Genomic DNA, 15060 nt, shown 5'->3' on the forward strand with positions numbered 1-15060 from the left:
ATGCACTGCATTTCCTTCTGATACATTTTTTCCAAATAAATAGCAAAGAAATGGTAATTTATTACAGCTATTTTTCACATGAAAGTTGACCTCCTCTATTTCAAGGTTTCTTACAAGTTGTCCCATGAAATGGAGACTAATACCGTGCCAGAGGGCAGGGTATTGTGCAGCTGTTCCAATGACAAATACTGTAGATAAATTCACAGTTCAGTTTTCCTGCAGGTAGGAAATCCAAAGATTATACCACTTCCAGCACAAAATACAAATTAAAACCAGCATTAGATAAACCTTGCTTCCTGGCAGAAATTGCCATAAATTTCTCAGCTGGAAGTCCTGCCTAACCCAAGGAAATCTCTGAAGAGGCACCTGATTTGCATTAGAGTAAATGAGTGCAGGATGGCTGTTGAAGATGTGTTTGTCTTTTCCCTTCTCCTTTCCCTATGTTGCATATTATTCCTCAAAGAATGTGGGAGAAATTATGAAAGGAGATTCATCAAATTCCTTTAGGTTCAGGTTTAAAAGCAGTCTAACAACATGGCACTGTGCACTCCCCCCTATTTAGTGCTGTGTGTGCCTTTCCTGCAAGGCTGCTTCAAAGCAATGCAGTTCTTCACAAGAAAGAAAGCCTGAAAATGTTTAAATTTGAGTTTGGAATTAATTTTATGTCTCAGATTCTCACATCTGGTTAACACAGTCCTCCCTTCAGCTGGTAATGGACTTGTGACAGTTCTGGATTTCATGATCCTCGAATCTGAACCTGTCACTGGGCACCTGCAGATTCTCTACTTGTGCCCTTAATGTTGTCTGTTGCTATTCCTAGTCCTTTTTGGATTTTATTTTCAGTCATGTGGTGCAATGATCTAAGTTCAGTACAGAAGAGTCTGTTGGGCTGTGCCAAAGCCAAAAGACAACCTACAGCAATTCTGATCGTGGAAAGACATAGCAACCTTTGGGATTATTGCTTAGCAACTGCAAACACACAGAGGAGTAAAACTCACAGCCCAGCTCCACAGCAGGTCTGAGAAATCCCTAATTCACTTCAAGATTTTTAATGGTGGAGAACAGATGGGCATGTATTAAATTCCTCTTGATTTTCAAAGCCACTTTGAATGCAGGAGGAGTAAAATCTGTTTTGCTACCTGCTCCAAAGGTAAGAAAAACAGTTCTTCAAAGCTTCAGAAAGCAAAAAGAAAAATGTTTTAAAATTTTAATTGTATTGAAAAGGTCATGTATGAAAAGGGTATTGGGCTCTTTGTGACTGATGAGATAAACATGCTCTGTGGAACACATTAGAGTGATAGAGTCTCAAAAAGATTGGACTCTGTTTTTGGAAAGATTTTGTGACTCAGACATCTCCAAAATACTTACCTAAACAAACTGTAGTGTTTCCTGGCCCTATCCCACCCATCGAAATTCCCTAACAGAATAACAATGAAACCATAAGAATGTTATTTATGAGCAGATTTGGGTTTTGTTCAGAAAACACAGAGATAATTTTTTTGTACCTGCAGGGATTCCAGCAAGGATATTTTTCTCACAGAAAAGGAGTCAGGAAAGTGGCATCCTACTAAATAATGGAAAGCTTATCTTGCCTTCAGCTTGAACAAAGGCTTACAGGAAACTTTATATGACCTTTCAAACTTCCTAGGTGTTTATAAAGTTTGCCTCTGTGCTCCATGCTTACTGTTACTTGGGCTCCATTTGGGAATGCCATAGGCCATGAGAGCTCTCTGTATTTTTATAGAATCATAGACTCATAGAATCATTAAGAATGGAAAAGATCTCCGAGATCATCAAGTCCAACTTTTGACCAAAGACCACGTTGTCAACTAGAGCTGGCACTGAGTGCCACGTCCAGTCGTTTCTTGAACACCTCCAGGGATGGGGCCTCCACCACTTCCCTGGGCAGCCCATTCCAGTGCCTGACCACCCTTTCAGTTAAGGATTTTTCCCTTATGGGCCAAATTCTGAACTAACATAAATCAGCACTGAAGTTTATGAGCCAATGGTGTGTTATCCAAACTGGAGGTGTGTCCATGTTATCCTCAACAAATTCCAAGCTTCAGGGCCTGATTCTGGCACTCCTTTGTTGTTTATTTGAACAGTTATGTATTGTCTGTGTGTTCTTCCATACCCTCTTAGTCTCCTCCATCTGTACTGCATTAAAGCAGTGGGAACAGTTCTCTGGGCTCTGCTTCCATTCCTGGCGTTATGTGAATGCCCTGGAATTGAGATAGAACAGTTGCACTAGTTGTTTTATGTTTTGTTTTGGACATAGAGATACTTTATAAACATTTACTAATCCTCAAAACCATCCTAACAAAAGGTTGAGAGCAGCATAGAAAATGTATTCATCATGTCTCAGAATCAGCCACCTCATGAAGCAGAGGCCAGTTGTCACTTTAACATTGCACAGAAACTGCAGAGGGTTTTGTAAAGGATGTTTAAAAAATAACATAAGTATTTGAAACTGCAAGAACAGTTTATTTTGGCACAACAAAACCAGCTGATTTGGAATGTGACCAGAACATTTGGTTAACACCCTTCTTTGAACCAAGGAGTCTGGTTTTACAGCTCATTGAAAGGAACTCACCTAAGCAAGGAACAATTCAACAGGGTGGACAGGTTTCCCTTTTTACCACTACAAATTCAGACTCCTTTACAGCTCATGTCCTTCAGTGGCAAAACCAGCTACCAACTTAAAACCCTTTGTGTGGGTCAGGCAGGCAGTTTGAGCCATAAATACATCCCATTCCCTGGTAGGTAATCATCTTTGAAATCAAATTACCATAAGATGCCAACAAGCCCATGAAGAAAACAGACCTAGAAATGCAATGCTGTGAAGCATCCCACCCATCCAGCAGTACTTGCACTCCAACAGTGGTAATGAACCAGAAGGTCAACATATTAGTAATTACATTTGTGTGCCAGGAGGGCTGTAGATCACATTTATGCATTTCCTGGAAGGTTGAACTCACTTCAGAACAGCTACAAATGCTTAAACAGCAAGAGCAATACATATCAAAAGCAGCAGAATTGCTGTGGATACTGAGAGGCCTCAGTGAAAAGCTCTTTTAAATAAAAACTTGAAAAGGTTAGTGCAGCAGCAAGTTCTGAGTGGAGTTTCATCTTTAATTTGGAAAGGTGTTAGGCTATTTATTAATAGCACCCTTCCTTGCTGTTTTCTAACACTGAGCTGGGGTTTGGCAGCTTGCTGCTGAATTTTCATGCTTTGAATCAAGTAGTAGCCAGCCCTCTGCTCCATCCTGTGTGTGTAAATCCCACTGCAGATGCAGACAGTTATGCCTGGAGACACACAGAAACATTTTTCAAATTGTGCCTTGTGAGCAGCTCAGTTTCTTCCTAATGTTTCACAGAAAGAACGTTTTGAGAAGAAAAACAGCAAGGTTCATGAAACTGTAAAGGGAGATACCTCTTTTACACAATAATCTACAACATTAAGTGCTTGTGAACAACTTGATTACAGAGTCCATGGTATAGAGTTTCCCTTTCCGTAGAAGCTCTGCTGATCCACACACCTGTGTCCTTGTTACCCTAACAAAACATCCAGAGGAAAAAATAGTTGCCAAAGTTGAAGTTAAGTAGTTTGTGGGACAAGCTTCCTCGCTGTTCTTCACAGCTACAGAAAAGCTGAAGCAGAGGCAGCATATAGAGGAATCTTGCTGCTGGGTATCTGACATTTTCCATTACTTGCTTCCTTTGTCTCATATCCACTGGATTTCCTGGAGGCAGGGAATGGACCTAAACAGAAATAATGGTACTGGGGGTAAGAGGATTCCACTGGTTGGAACTGGGGAACAAGTTCTGAGCACTATTCACCACTTGGTTTCTGAGTCTCCAAGTGACCTGCAATTAATCACTCCCCCTTTGTGTCTCAGTTTCTTCTCTCGTAAGAAAGGAACACAGTAAGTTGCTCTGTCTCCAAGGGCTGTTGTGATACATAATTAATCTTTATAAATCATTTACTGCTCTTTGGAGCAAAGGGGCTGTATTTATTTAAGAGTACAAAGCAGCAGTAACAGAATAAAAAAGGAACATAGAAAAAATATTAGTTAATTCCTAACAATAGACTATTGCTGCGTCACCTGTTAGGGCCCTGCTGCATCTTTTGGCATTATATAACAAGCTGCTTTTTTTTCTGTGTCACAGTGATTGAGGTATGGCTGCTCATCCAGAAGAATCAGCAGAGTCTGCAGGTCTGCAATATCCCAAACTTGGACATGAGGATGGAGCTGCCACAGAAATGGGAAGCAATCAGGGGAATGATGAACTGCCATGTCCTAGTAATTATGCTTCGTGGAAAGAGTGTTTTTATGAAAAGGTACAACAAAGGTGTCTGAGGCTGCAGGAGACAAAGGCAAGTGTGATTGGAGCACAAAAGGCAGAAGAAAAAAAGATAGAGAAGAGAGAACCCTGTGACTCACTGGCCAGAGAGTGGTACAGCGAAGAGAGAGAGACACTCGATACTCGCATCTATTTGCTTGACAAACTCCTACCTACATTAATGCCAGGAGTAGAAAATCTGCTAATGGAAGTGGAAAGAAAGCATGTGCTTGTATCAGACAAAGACCCAAGCACATTCGACCCCATCAATTATCTTGCAGAATATCTGATGCGACATAACCCTCTGTACAGTGTTTCTACCAAACCAGGCCCGTACGTGAGAGGAATGAGGGTGGTGGCGGAGGAGCTCAAATCTTTGATGCGAGGTACAACGTCAGAGAGGTGAGGAGGGTGACAGTGTGGCTGGTCACGAGGCCAGAGCTGCTGTCCTGGTCTCTCCTTTACAAAAGGAATGGTGTCACTGCAGCCTGGCTGGTGGGGTGTTGAACAAAACACACCTTGTGGAGTGCAGTGCCAGGGCTGGTATTTGTCTCATCAAAACTTGAGAAGCAGGACAAATGCCAGAACATGTCACACAAAATGAAACACTAGTTATTCCTGTTTAAGGCAATATTCTGCCCTTTACAAGTATATAATTCCTCCTCAGACTCTATCTTAATTACATATGTGCAATGCAAACTGCTTCCAAACCGGTCTAGCTTAGTGACAGCAGTTCTTTGGGACAAGTGTTACTATCAAAGGTCTAAGAGACTCCTCAGATCATTTCTTCTCTATTCTTCCAAACATAATAAACATATAACCTTTTTTTTTTCCCTTTCAGGATGATTTCTTTTGACCAAACCACGAACAACATTGTCCTGGCACATTGTAGAAACTCCTCCTGTGACTTCTACTTAGGCTTTCCTTTCAGATTCTGTTTTTCCCTTTAAAGTAGGAACTGTTTTGTATTTTATTCTGTTGCTTATTTCTAGGCTGCTTGCTTTAGTATAATATTTAATGAATATTGGAAGGGGGTTCCATGTCACCTTACAATATGCTGAGCTTAGAATGTGAGAGCATTAGGTGAGCAATAATGCTTTATTTTCATTGCTCTATTCAGAAAAATATAGAAGTGAACTTCTGAGTTTGCAGATGATCCAGACGTGATTGTGATTGATGTCAAAATTACTCATTTGCTACTAGATCACTTCATTCTGTATCTGTGTTTGTAGAATAATGACTTCTATTTGAATGCCTGACTATTTGCATAAATAGTGCATACAGCTTGAAAATTGGTTTCAGGGCTTCAGTGTCAGGAATTAGGGAAGTAAAATGTTGACATGTCTTATGCATAAACCCTAAATGAAGATAATTGAAGTTCTCAGCATTATAATGCATAAAAGGATATGTTAAATCTCTCTCTACTGCTCTGAGCTTCTCTCTACATTTCCATTCCACATACTGTTGCAGATCACTGGATCATGCCTGGTGTGAATTCAATAAAGCAGTGTGAGAAGTGAATTTCATACAGACACCTCCTTTCTCAGCATAGATAAAAATAATCATAACTGATTGATGTGGTCAGTGCAAGAGCTCAGCTTTTGGCTTTTCTTCATAAGCAGACATACAGTGGTAAAAATAGAGCTGGTAGAAGAATTTCAGTTTTATTTTCTGTTTTTCAAGTGTTGGTCCACTGAACAAATGAGCTGGGGAAACACCTCTTTCAGTGAGTTTTCACTCAAGCACAGACTTTTCTGGGGGATGTTTAGGATGCCAGCCTTGCTACACCTTTGCTTTAGGACTGTTTCATCACTTATATTGCTTCACAGAGGGACACCTGCATATAGGAAGTTCAGAACCATATCTCAGCTGATTTTGCAAAGGAAATTGAATTAAAATACAAAAATTTCCTGAGGTTTTCAGTCGGATTTTTGTTTGGTTTGGTTTTGTGGTTTGTTTGGGTTTTTTTCTCTGCTAAAATACTCTTGGCTTCCATTGTGAATCACAGCTTATTTCTAGAGAGAGCAGATTTTCCTGTAGAATGCAAAGTGTTGGCTACCCATGACCTGTGATCCTGACCTTGGCTGTTAAGCCCATGTTTACATTTGGAGGCAGGTTCTCAATTTGTAGCTCTCAGAGCTGATGCAAAAGAAGTGACTATCAAGACTTGTAGAAATAAATATCTCCATAGGCAGCATTGCCACGGGGGTTTCTGTAATCTCACGGCTGTAGCAGGTTTTGCATATCCACTGGTAGTACTCTCATGGGATTTGCATTCACCACAGCTCAGGATTTACATATTTGTGATGGCTGTATTGTGGGATTTGCATGAGATTCTCAAATCACAGCAACACAGAGATTTTACCAACACTGTGCAGCACTTAGACTCCTCATGTGAGTCACTGGCTTTCCAAACAGGAAAGTGTAACAGGAGCAGTGCCAGTCCATGCTCAACATCTCCCACATAAGCACCAGAAGGGTGAGGAATGAAATTCTGGCCCAAATGAAGCTCCTGGGAGCCTTGGCATTACCTTCAGGAAAGGCAGGATCACCACAGGTTCCCATTTAATGCTTACCCATCCTCAGTGAGCTCACTTGGGCTTCCTCCAGTTTCTCCTGAACTGCCACCTGACTGGGAGTCAAGGCATCCAGGAGAACAGATGGGAGAAATTCCTTATCCACAGGGACTGATACCTGTAACAGATGTGTTTGTCCAGGGATGGCAGTCCTTCAGGCTGAGTCACCCATCCCTGTGTGGGAGGCAGGCAGCTCCCTTCCTGAGGAGACATGTTTGGTTCTGCAGGGAGAAGTCACCTCGCTGCCATCTCATCTTTCCTGGCAATGTCTGATATGAAACGAGCTCACTTTGCGATGGGTGCCCGGTGCTGTTATCCCTGTTTTGCTGTTATCCCTGTTTTGCTGTTATAGTCTGGGGGGAAACATTTTGTCCCACCTCAGGGACACCAGGCAGAGGATACAACTGCACAGTGGTTTAGGACCCTAGAAATTAATGCAAAACTGCAGCCCGGTGCAGGTGCAGCACAGAATGTAACTTGTGCTGGACACTGCCCAAATTAATCACAGAGCACCTTGGCAGCTCCAGGCACAGCCCTCTCTCTGCTTGTGGCTTGCAGACAGCTCTGGAGGAGGAGCTGCATCTACAAATGGTCTGTTTTCTCTTTCTGTCTGCAGCATATATTGGAGGAGAATCTGCTAGTCCATTTAGGTTGGTACCTGCTGCATTCCTCCCCTTTGCTGGCTCGGGGAAGGAGTCAGAAGATGGGAAATTATTTTCCCCTTCCCCTGGTATCAAAGTGCTGGAGGCTGAGCTGCCTCAGCAGGACTTGTGCAATGCCCACCATTGATTGAGGAACCCAGTGATTCATTAAGAGACCTCTGTGATAAATGGCCATGAAGAACAAGTACCTGGTGATAAAACTGACTCTGATCAAAGGGTATTGCTGTGACATGTAAAACAGGTCTCTCTGTTCATTAAAGTAGATACTGATGGGTTATAATTTCTGGGATGATCCCAGAGCAACAGAAGAGAGCAGGAATAGGATCAGCCCATTTCACAGCATGTGAAACACAGGGGGAAGAAGGGAGCAGGAATTGTTAGCTAAAATACACGTTTTGGAGTTCTCAGGTACAAAAGAGGAGCAATTCCCCTTTCTCTGAGTAGCTACAGAGGGTGTGAAGGCCACGAAGGTGAGCAGCTGCCTCAGTGCAGAGAGATTCCAGCAGCTTCCATGAGCAGGAGCTGTTCTCCCCATATGAACCAATTCTTTGGCTTTAAGCATTTTGACCTTCCTAAAGGCTTTTTTTTTCCATTTCATAAATTAAAAAAGTCAAAATTATCACAGTTCTACGGGATCAATTTTATTCAGTTCTTTTGTCGTGTGAAAGAGAGGATTGGGAAGAACATGGCTGGGTGATCAGGGAAGCAGAGAAAACAAAAGAAGGAAGAAAGGGAGCTACTTTTAGTCCAAACCTGCAAACTCTGTGTGTTCAGAATGGTGGAGAGGTTGGGATGTTTTCCATGTCCTAAGGCAGTGAGGGCTCTATTGTGTGAGGCTGCTTCAGAAATTTCATCGAACATTGTTCTTTGCCAGTGAAGTACTTGTGTGAAAAGGTACTTGGGCTTGGAGACAAAGGAGACTGATGCAATTCTGTTGGTAAATCAAGTGTAGCAAAATTATGCACCTGTCTTCTTGCTAAAATTGAAAGGAAATTGAAGGACATCTACACAATAAATGATGAATGCCATTATAAATGTGAAGGTAAAATTTATCGCTGTTGAAATTACACAAAATAGAAGAGCTGCACAGATGATTTTCCCTTAAATGTCTACCACATGGAAAAGAATTTCAGTAAAAAGTTCCCTCCTTTCCTTTTGTTCTTCAGGGTAGGCTTGTCAAGCTTAAGTATGTTTATGATGATATCTTTTCAATCCATATTCCCGTGTCCTACAGGCTGGTCAAGATGAAGGCTGAGGCAAAGGACAAACGTGAGGCCAGGGAGGAGATGGAAAGAAAGAAGGCTGAGGAGAGAGAGATGAGGAAGGAGACACTGGCAGCTCTGTTCAAAGGGTGGACAGTGGATGGCAAGCACAGAATACCAATGGCACTGGTAACTAGGAAAGATCCTTGGTAACACACTGCTGTGGCTGTTCCAGACAGGAGGAAAAGGACATTTGTGGGTGGGTGATGGCTCTGCTGCCCTTAGGGTCAGGATACAGGTCGTTGTCTGCCTCAGGCTCACCAAGCCCTGATTCCCCACAAATCTTACCTATGTGTAAGACTCATGACTGGCCCATATGTCTGATTATTCCAGGTGATTTATTTTGGTAATCGCCCACTGCTGTCTGCATGACACAGGCCTTTGACTATTACCCTGATTTGTAGGTTCAGAGTGCCCTGAGGTCTTTTCCAGATGTCACTGACTCTATTCCCGAAAAACTGAGAAAAGGTAAGTTTTCGATGTGTCTTCCTTAGGTTTTATTGCTGCGATCTGAATTCTGGTCTGAGCTGGGGGCAAACAGCAAATGGATTTCATAACAGAGGGAGAATCTCTAAGGGTAGTTACATCAGGATATGAACCACAAATCTACAGACAGATTGGAGGGTCTGAACCACCCTGTGGCTCATTAACATGATCTTGAAAAGAGTGGAAAGAAATTTAAAAAATCTTTCAGGAGATAGAAAGACCAGATTCAGGCCCTTTCCACTTACATCCTGCATTAGCCAGACGTTGCCATGTGCTTATCACTATTTTTAAGATTCACTGAACCAACCTCCTCCTTCACCTGCCCTATCAGGCAGTGTTTGTCTCATGGGAGGTCTTGGAAATACTGGCATGCTGGGAGGTATGGAGCAAAGGTAGGATCAACAATATTAACAGAGTTGTTACCTTTTATGGTTTCAGGGGAAATGCTGAAGTTTACCCAATGCTCCACAAAATAGCCCATGTCATTGAGCCATTCCTTTAGCCAGTCCCAGACCATCCCAGTGACAGCCCAGGGCCTCTGGATGGGAACACTTGGCTCAGTAACATTTCCATAATTCCTGTCACTTTATATAACTCACACTTGACCTCCCTGAATGATGAAAATTGAATAGAGCTGGGAACACTGAAGTGGCACCATGAGCCTGCTGCCAGGCTTTCCTGAGCCTGTAATGATCATCAGTGAAAACAGATCTGCCTTCACTGGTTTGGGATGATAAACAGGGCACTCCAGAGTGCATTTCTGCTGCAGTCACCTCTGCCTGGAGCTCGCCCTTGGTCAGCCCTGTCCGTGTCACAGATCTGTTCCTCTGGTCTTGGCAGGATGTTGTGACTGCCAACACAGCCCCCGCTGTGCTCCTGCTGTGGGACAGTGCAAACAGACCCTGGGACATGAGACTGTGAAGGAAATGCCTCCCCAAATGTTTGCTTTGCAGATGCTGGGGGTGCTCTCTGTCCTATTTCACTAATAGTGTGGCTCCATTTCTTAATTCATTTCATCTAATAGCATCCAATGTACATTAACAGAACATTAAGCTCTGTTTACAGTTTAATAAAGATAATGTACAGTTTAGGAATGTCTTAACCAACAAGAGATAAATGCATTCTATGGTGAATTTTCTCATTACTCCTGATATATTGTAGAAGAAAGAACAGAAAAATGATGCCAACAGAAATAGCATGTCTGTGCTCAAAGACCTCATTCAGAAATCTGTGTAGATGTTTGATTTCTCTTCTCAGTTCCATTATAGGAGCTCAGAAGCTGACCAAAACATACTTCTGAATATCATCATCAGTAAAAATATTCCCACAGATATTCTTGAGAAAATTACTATGATTTTCAGATTCTACTCTTGCAAAGCACAACCCATGTCTCCAGTGTTCTAAGGCAGTTTTATCTGTTTGTTAAATCAAAATTCATTTCCTCCCTCACATAATTAGTTTTAAGTACCGTTAAAATCATTGCAATTTGCACCAACTTATGTCAAGAATAAATATGACTCTACAGTTCTGAATAGCTAAATGCAGATTCTCAGCAAGAGATACATGTAAGGAGCAGATTTGGTTGGTCTCTGTACAGTCAGATGCTTCAGCTACTGTGGGATAACCTCAAAAACATGTTTGAGAAGATGAGAAGAAGGTTAATGTAACAGCACAGTGTGCAAAAAAATGTGGACAATATGCAGAATCACAACTGTTGCTTTCTAAACCAATATCTCTTTATTTTTTTTACCAGCAATCCAGGACAGGAAGCTGGAAATCTTAAACACATTGGAAGAAACTTTAAAGCTAGATGAGTTCACAGAGGTGAGAAATGAAATAAGAGCATCTGGTTCAGCATATGATGTTTATCACAAAGTAGCAGCATTTCCCTGGGGACAGCCCAGAGGAGTAAGAAGGGCTCCCCTTCTCCAGCATCCCAGGGAACTGGTTGTATCAGGACATTTCACGTTCCATCTCCATATCCATCCTCTGCTGCCACACTTCCATTCTGGCCAGCAAAGGGGAAGTGTTTTGCTTTCCTCAGAGCTGCAGCCTGTGCTGCTCTCTGGGAAGTTGCTCTGGGAGCAGTGGTTTTTAGGACATCCCTCCCAGTCCCTCTCTGAAATGCCAAAGCCTTGAATCACTTGTGAATTCAGACTTTGCCTTGCCTGCTCAGGGGAGGTTTGGTGGCCCACTATAACCATTAGCCAATGGTAATCAGTAACATCCTCACAGTATGGTTGTTTCTGATTAGGTTCCATTAACCACAGAAGAACCAAACCATGATGAACTGGGATGAGAAGCTCTACCATTTTTGCCCTGAACCGTAACCAAACTTCAACAAGTGTCATAAATCTACATGAAGCATAACCAGGCAGTTTTAAACTCAAAAGCTGTCATTGAGAAATATCAGAACTGCAGTTTTAAGTCACCAAAATCATAAATGTAGTTGGAAGTTTCACCCTATTACTCTACTGTTCCTCAAGTTGAAAATAACCAAATCAGTTCAAACTGTATTTATTGAAAATTCTCCAGGCCAAGGCTTTGCCAGCCACTTCTACCTGCAGCAGAGCTGAATTTTATGGCTGAGTAATTGAACCTGTGAAAAGGGGTGTTTAGAATAGAAATAATGACAGACCCTCATTGCAGCAGTGCTAGTGGGTGCTGTTATAATAATTAAAACCAGAGTATAAAGCAGCTGTGCAGGGACTATTTCCAAGAAACCATGTGTGATTTTTGTGCCTTCTTCCCTCTCAGGAGACTCACATGTTCAATATTTTGCACGGAGATGCATTTTTATGATAACTTGTTGAAGGTTTTTTAAGCATGAAATGAGGAATTTTTGAATTTAACCTCAGAATTACTGCATCTAATTAAGAAAGAGATTGTGGATAATGAGAGCCCAGAGAATTGCTTTTGTCACTGCGATGAAGCATCAATCCATAACCCCTACGGTACATGTATATAATCTCTGAATGAATTCATGCTCCATTAGCATTAGAAAACTGTTTAAAATATGTTTTGTGTACTCTTTATTTTAACTCAATTAAAGATATGACAACGGAGATGAGAAGCACAAAAGACATGGATTGTCAAGCTGTCTGATTTACCAGCAATGTTCTCTCAGAATATATTCTCTGATGCTTCTTCCAGTCCGGTTTTAATTGAATCAAATGATGAGGCTTTCATCACTTCCCTGGGGAACTGTTCCATCATTAGGACAGGGCTGCTTCTAATCCCCAGCTACAATTTACCTTTGTTCCTCCCTTTGCATCATCCACCAAACCCAGAAAGAGAGATGATCTTTCTCCACACTGGTCTGGGCCTTTCCCCATGTGGAAAGCATTGCTTTTAATGGACCTTAAAATTAAATAGCCTCTTTTTTTTTTCTTTCTTGAATTCAGTGCAGCTTTAGGCTACTTCAAGGCCATTAGAAACTCAGTAGAGAGACCTCACACATTGTTTTTGTTGGGCTTGGGTTTTTTTTTCAGACATTCAAAACAGTGGTTGTTGTATTTTTACATCCTTCATGACAAGCTCGTGGGGTCTTTTATATTAAAAGCATTTAAATCCCAGAGACCAGCCCTTAATAGTTTATTTCACAGGCTTCGTACTCTATAACACACAAACAAACCCCCAGCAGTCTGGCACAAAGCTACTGACACCAAGGGAAAAACTCACACTGCCTTTGCAGGGTTAGAATCAGGCCTTAAAGGTGAGATTATTTTCCATGATTTTCTAGTGAGATCAGTAAGAACAAGAAGCAAAGATCCATTGTTATTGATGACAACGTGTTCACAAACTACAGCAAAGTCTCTGGATAGCAAGAAGGAATCGTGCCAGCTTTCTTCAGAGAGGTGTCAAAATCTCTCAGTTAATAATAAATAAATGTATGTTTATTATGTGTACAGTACTTTGCACATCAGCTAAGAAAAGCTTAAGACTATGATAGTGCCTGCTGCCCACATGGCACTTGTAAACAATGTCCTGTGATGCTGTTAGACAGCAGTGTTAGTGCAGGAGCCTTTGGATGTGTCATCAGCATGACATCCAAAATAACAAGCTGCTTGTCCAACCTGCCTCCTCCCATCAGCTGCCACCTTCAAGGCTCCTCTGTCACAGGGCTTTGGGGTGTAACAGCTCTGGAAAGCTGGTGGGTGCCCATGGCCCCACCTTCTCTCCAACCACCTACATCCTGTCTTTTTATGCTGCAAGCAGAAACCCCCCACATTGTGTAGGAGTTCTGCTTTCCCACCAGCCACCCCTCAGGCCATTGCTTTTTTTTCTGCTCTTCCTCTTTTCCACTTGTCCCATATATTTGGAAATTATGCAATATAGACATGAACAATTATAACATATATTAATATTTCAGTTTGTTAATGCCTGTGAGGCACTTCAACAAGTCCAAGATGATGTAGCACTTATGTTAGATACCCATACTCTAAAAATGGGCTGTGTTTTGGAAATTCCTCCTTTTAACTCTATGAGTTCCCTGTTAGTGTGGCTGGCTCCAGAAACCTGCTATAATAATTCAGCCCAGGCTTTGGGATTGTGGTTTGTTCTGATGGCCATTATTATTTATGTCATGCACACCACATTTTTAGAACCATATTGCTTTTGCTCATAAAAGCCACATGGCTATAAATCCAAAGTGTTAAAGTGTCTCCAAGGCTGGAACTTAAAATCAATCTCCAGTCAGTAGTATTCCCAGTGTCAGAGGACTTAGGTGACAGCAGGCTCATTTTCAAAAGGATTTTTCATGTTTTTATTGTATCCAGACTGGTTCTCTAAACACTGAAATTGTGGGCAATGCTCATTTTGTGGCATTTGAGAGTTGAGTGACTGTCAGTTCTGCAAAATCTAATGGCTCAAAATGCCTCCTTGGGAGCAAAGTCAAGAATACTAAATGCTGAAAAAAAACGTGGAGAACTTAAATCCTCCCTGAGAAAACCAAGCTTGAGCCATGGCATTCCACAGGAGGGATCTGATCCAGCATCTCTGAACGCTGAGCATAACAAGTGACCTCTGGGCCAGGAAAGGAGCTATTGAGGAGGCATTTGTGCAGTGTCCCAGGCTGGTTAGGAGAATGTTGTTTCTTCTGAAAGGAAGAACAAAGTAGGCACCAAGTCTGTGTTATGTTGGCAGATTAAACTACAAGTTCTTAAATATTTAATTGCATGCAATAGGTTTTTAGGAGTTCAAATAAAGGTGAAAATACTTGAAGAAAAGCTAACTGTGTACACTGCTGCTTTCTCTCCACAGTTTGTCCTTTCCTACACCGAGCATGTTTCAAGTGACACATTCCAAGAAATCATGAAATATCTCCATCAATGTGGTGAGGACTTCCAGGAAGCAACAGAACGAGCTCTGTGGAGGCAAAATTTTACTGATCTCTTCCAAGATTGTGATTATGGAAAGGTAGGTAGAGCAGCTCTCAATTTCAATGTGGGGGTGCTTCCAGTCTGGTATTTCTCTGGGTCACTGCTTGCTTTTTCCTCTTCCCAACTCTAGATACTCTTTTTGTGCTTATTCAGCAGTATTTTGGAGGACAATAGCTGCAGCATTGTCTTCAAATTCATACTTTAGAGACAGAAACATCCAACTGCCTATAAGCTGATGGCTAATTAGAAAATGAATGACCTAATGGGATTACCTGCTCCCACAGCACAGTTCAGAACTGGGTCTAATTTATCTATTCAGCCATGTTTCAGCAAAGATAACCTGATGTAG

The 15060-nt window shown here is 41.8% G+C and overlaps 1 protein-coding gene across 7 annotated transcripts in view; it reads left to right on the top strand.

Annotated features, from left to right (window-relative positions):
• The window catches only part of EFCAB5 (EF-hand calcium binding domain 5), a 37346-nt gene that overhangs the window by 3208 nt on the left and 19078 nt on the right, over positions 1–15060 (top strand). For 5 of the 7 annotated variants that reach the window (XM_017821550.1, XM_017821556.1, XM_017821551.1 and 2 more), the window contains exons 2-6: positions 4171–4746; positions 8817–8973; positions 9249–9312; positions 11084–11154; positions 14593–14748. In XM_017821550.1, the coding sequence (XP_017677039.1) occupies positions 4181–4746; positions 8817–8973; positions 9249–9312; positions 11084–11154; positions 14593–14748 (1014 nt within the window). In that variant the 5' untranslated portion in view covers positions 4171–4180. Of the gene's footprint in view, positions 1–740; positions 1151–2763; positions 2884–4170; positions 4747–8816; positions 8974–9248; positions 9313–11083; positions 11155–14592; positions 14749–15060 lie in introns of those variants that run through there. The other 2 variants (XM_017821552.1, XM_017821554.1) reach the window with 2 other exon arrangements.

The sequence above is a fragment of the Lepidothrix coronata genome, unplaced genomic scaffold (genome assembly GCF_001604755.1).
Source record: "Lepidothrix coronata isolate B3197 unplaced genomic scaffold, Lepidothrix_coronata-1.0 Scaffold91, whole genome shotgun sequence".
Lineage (NCBI taxonomy): Eukaryota > Metazoa > Chordata > Aves > Passeriformes > Pipridae > Lepidothrix > Lepidothrix coronata.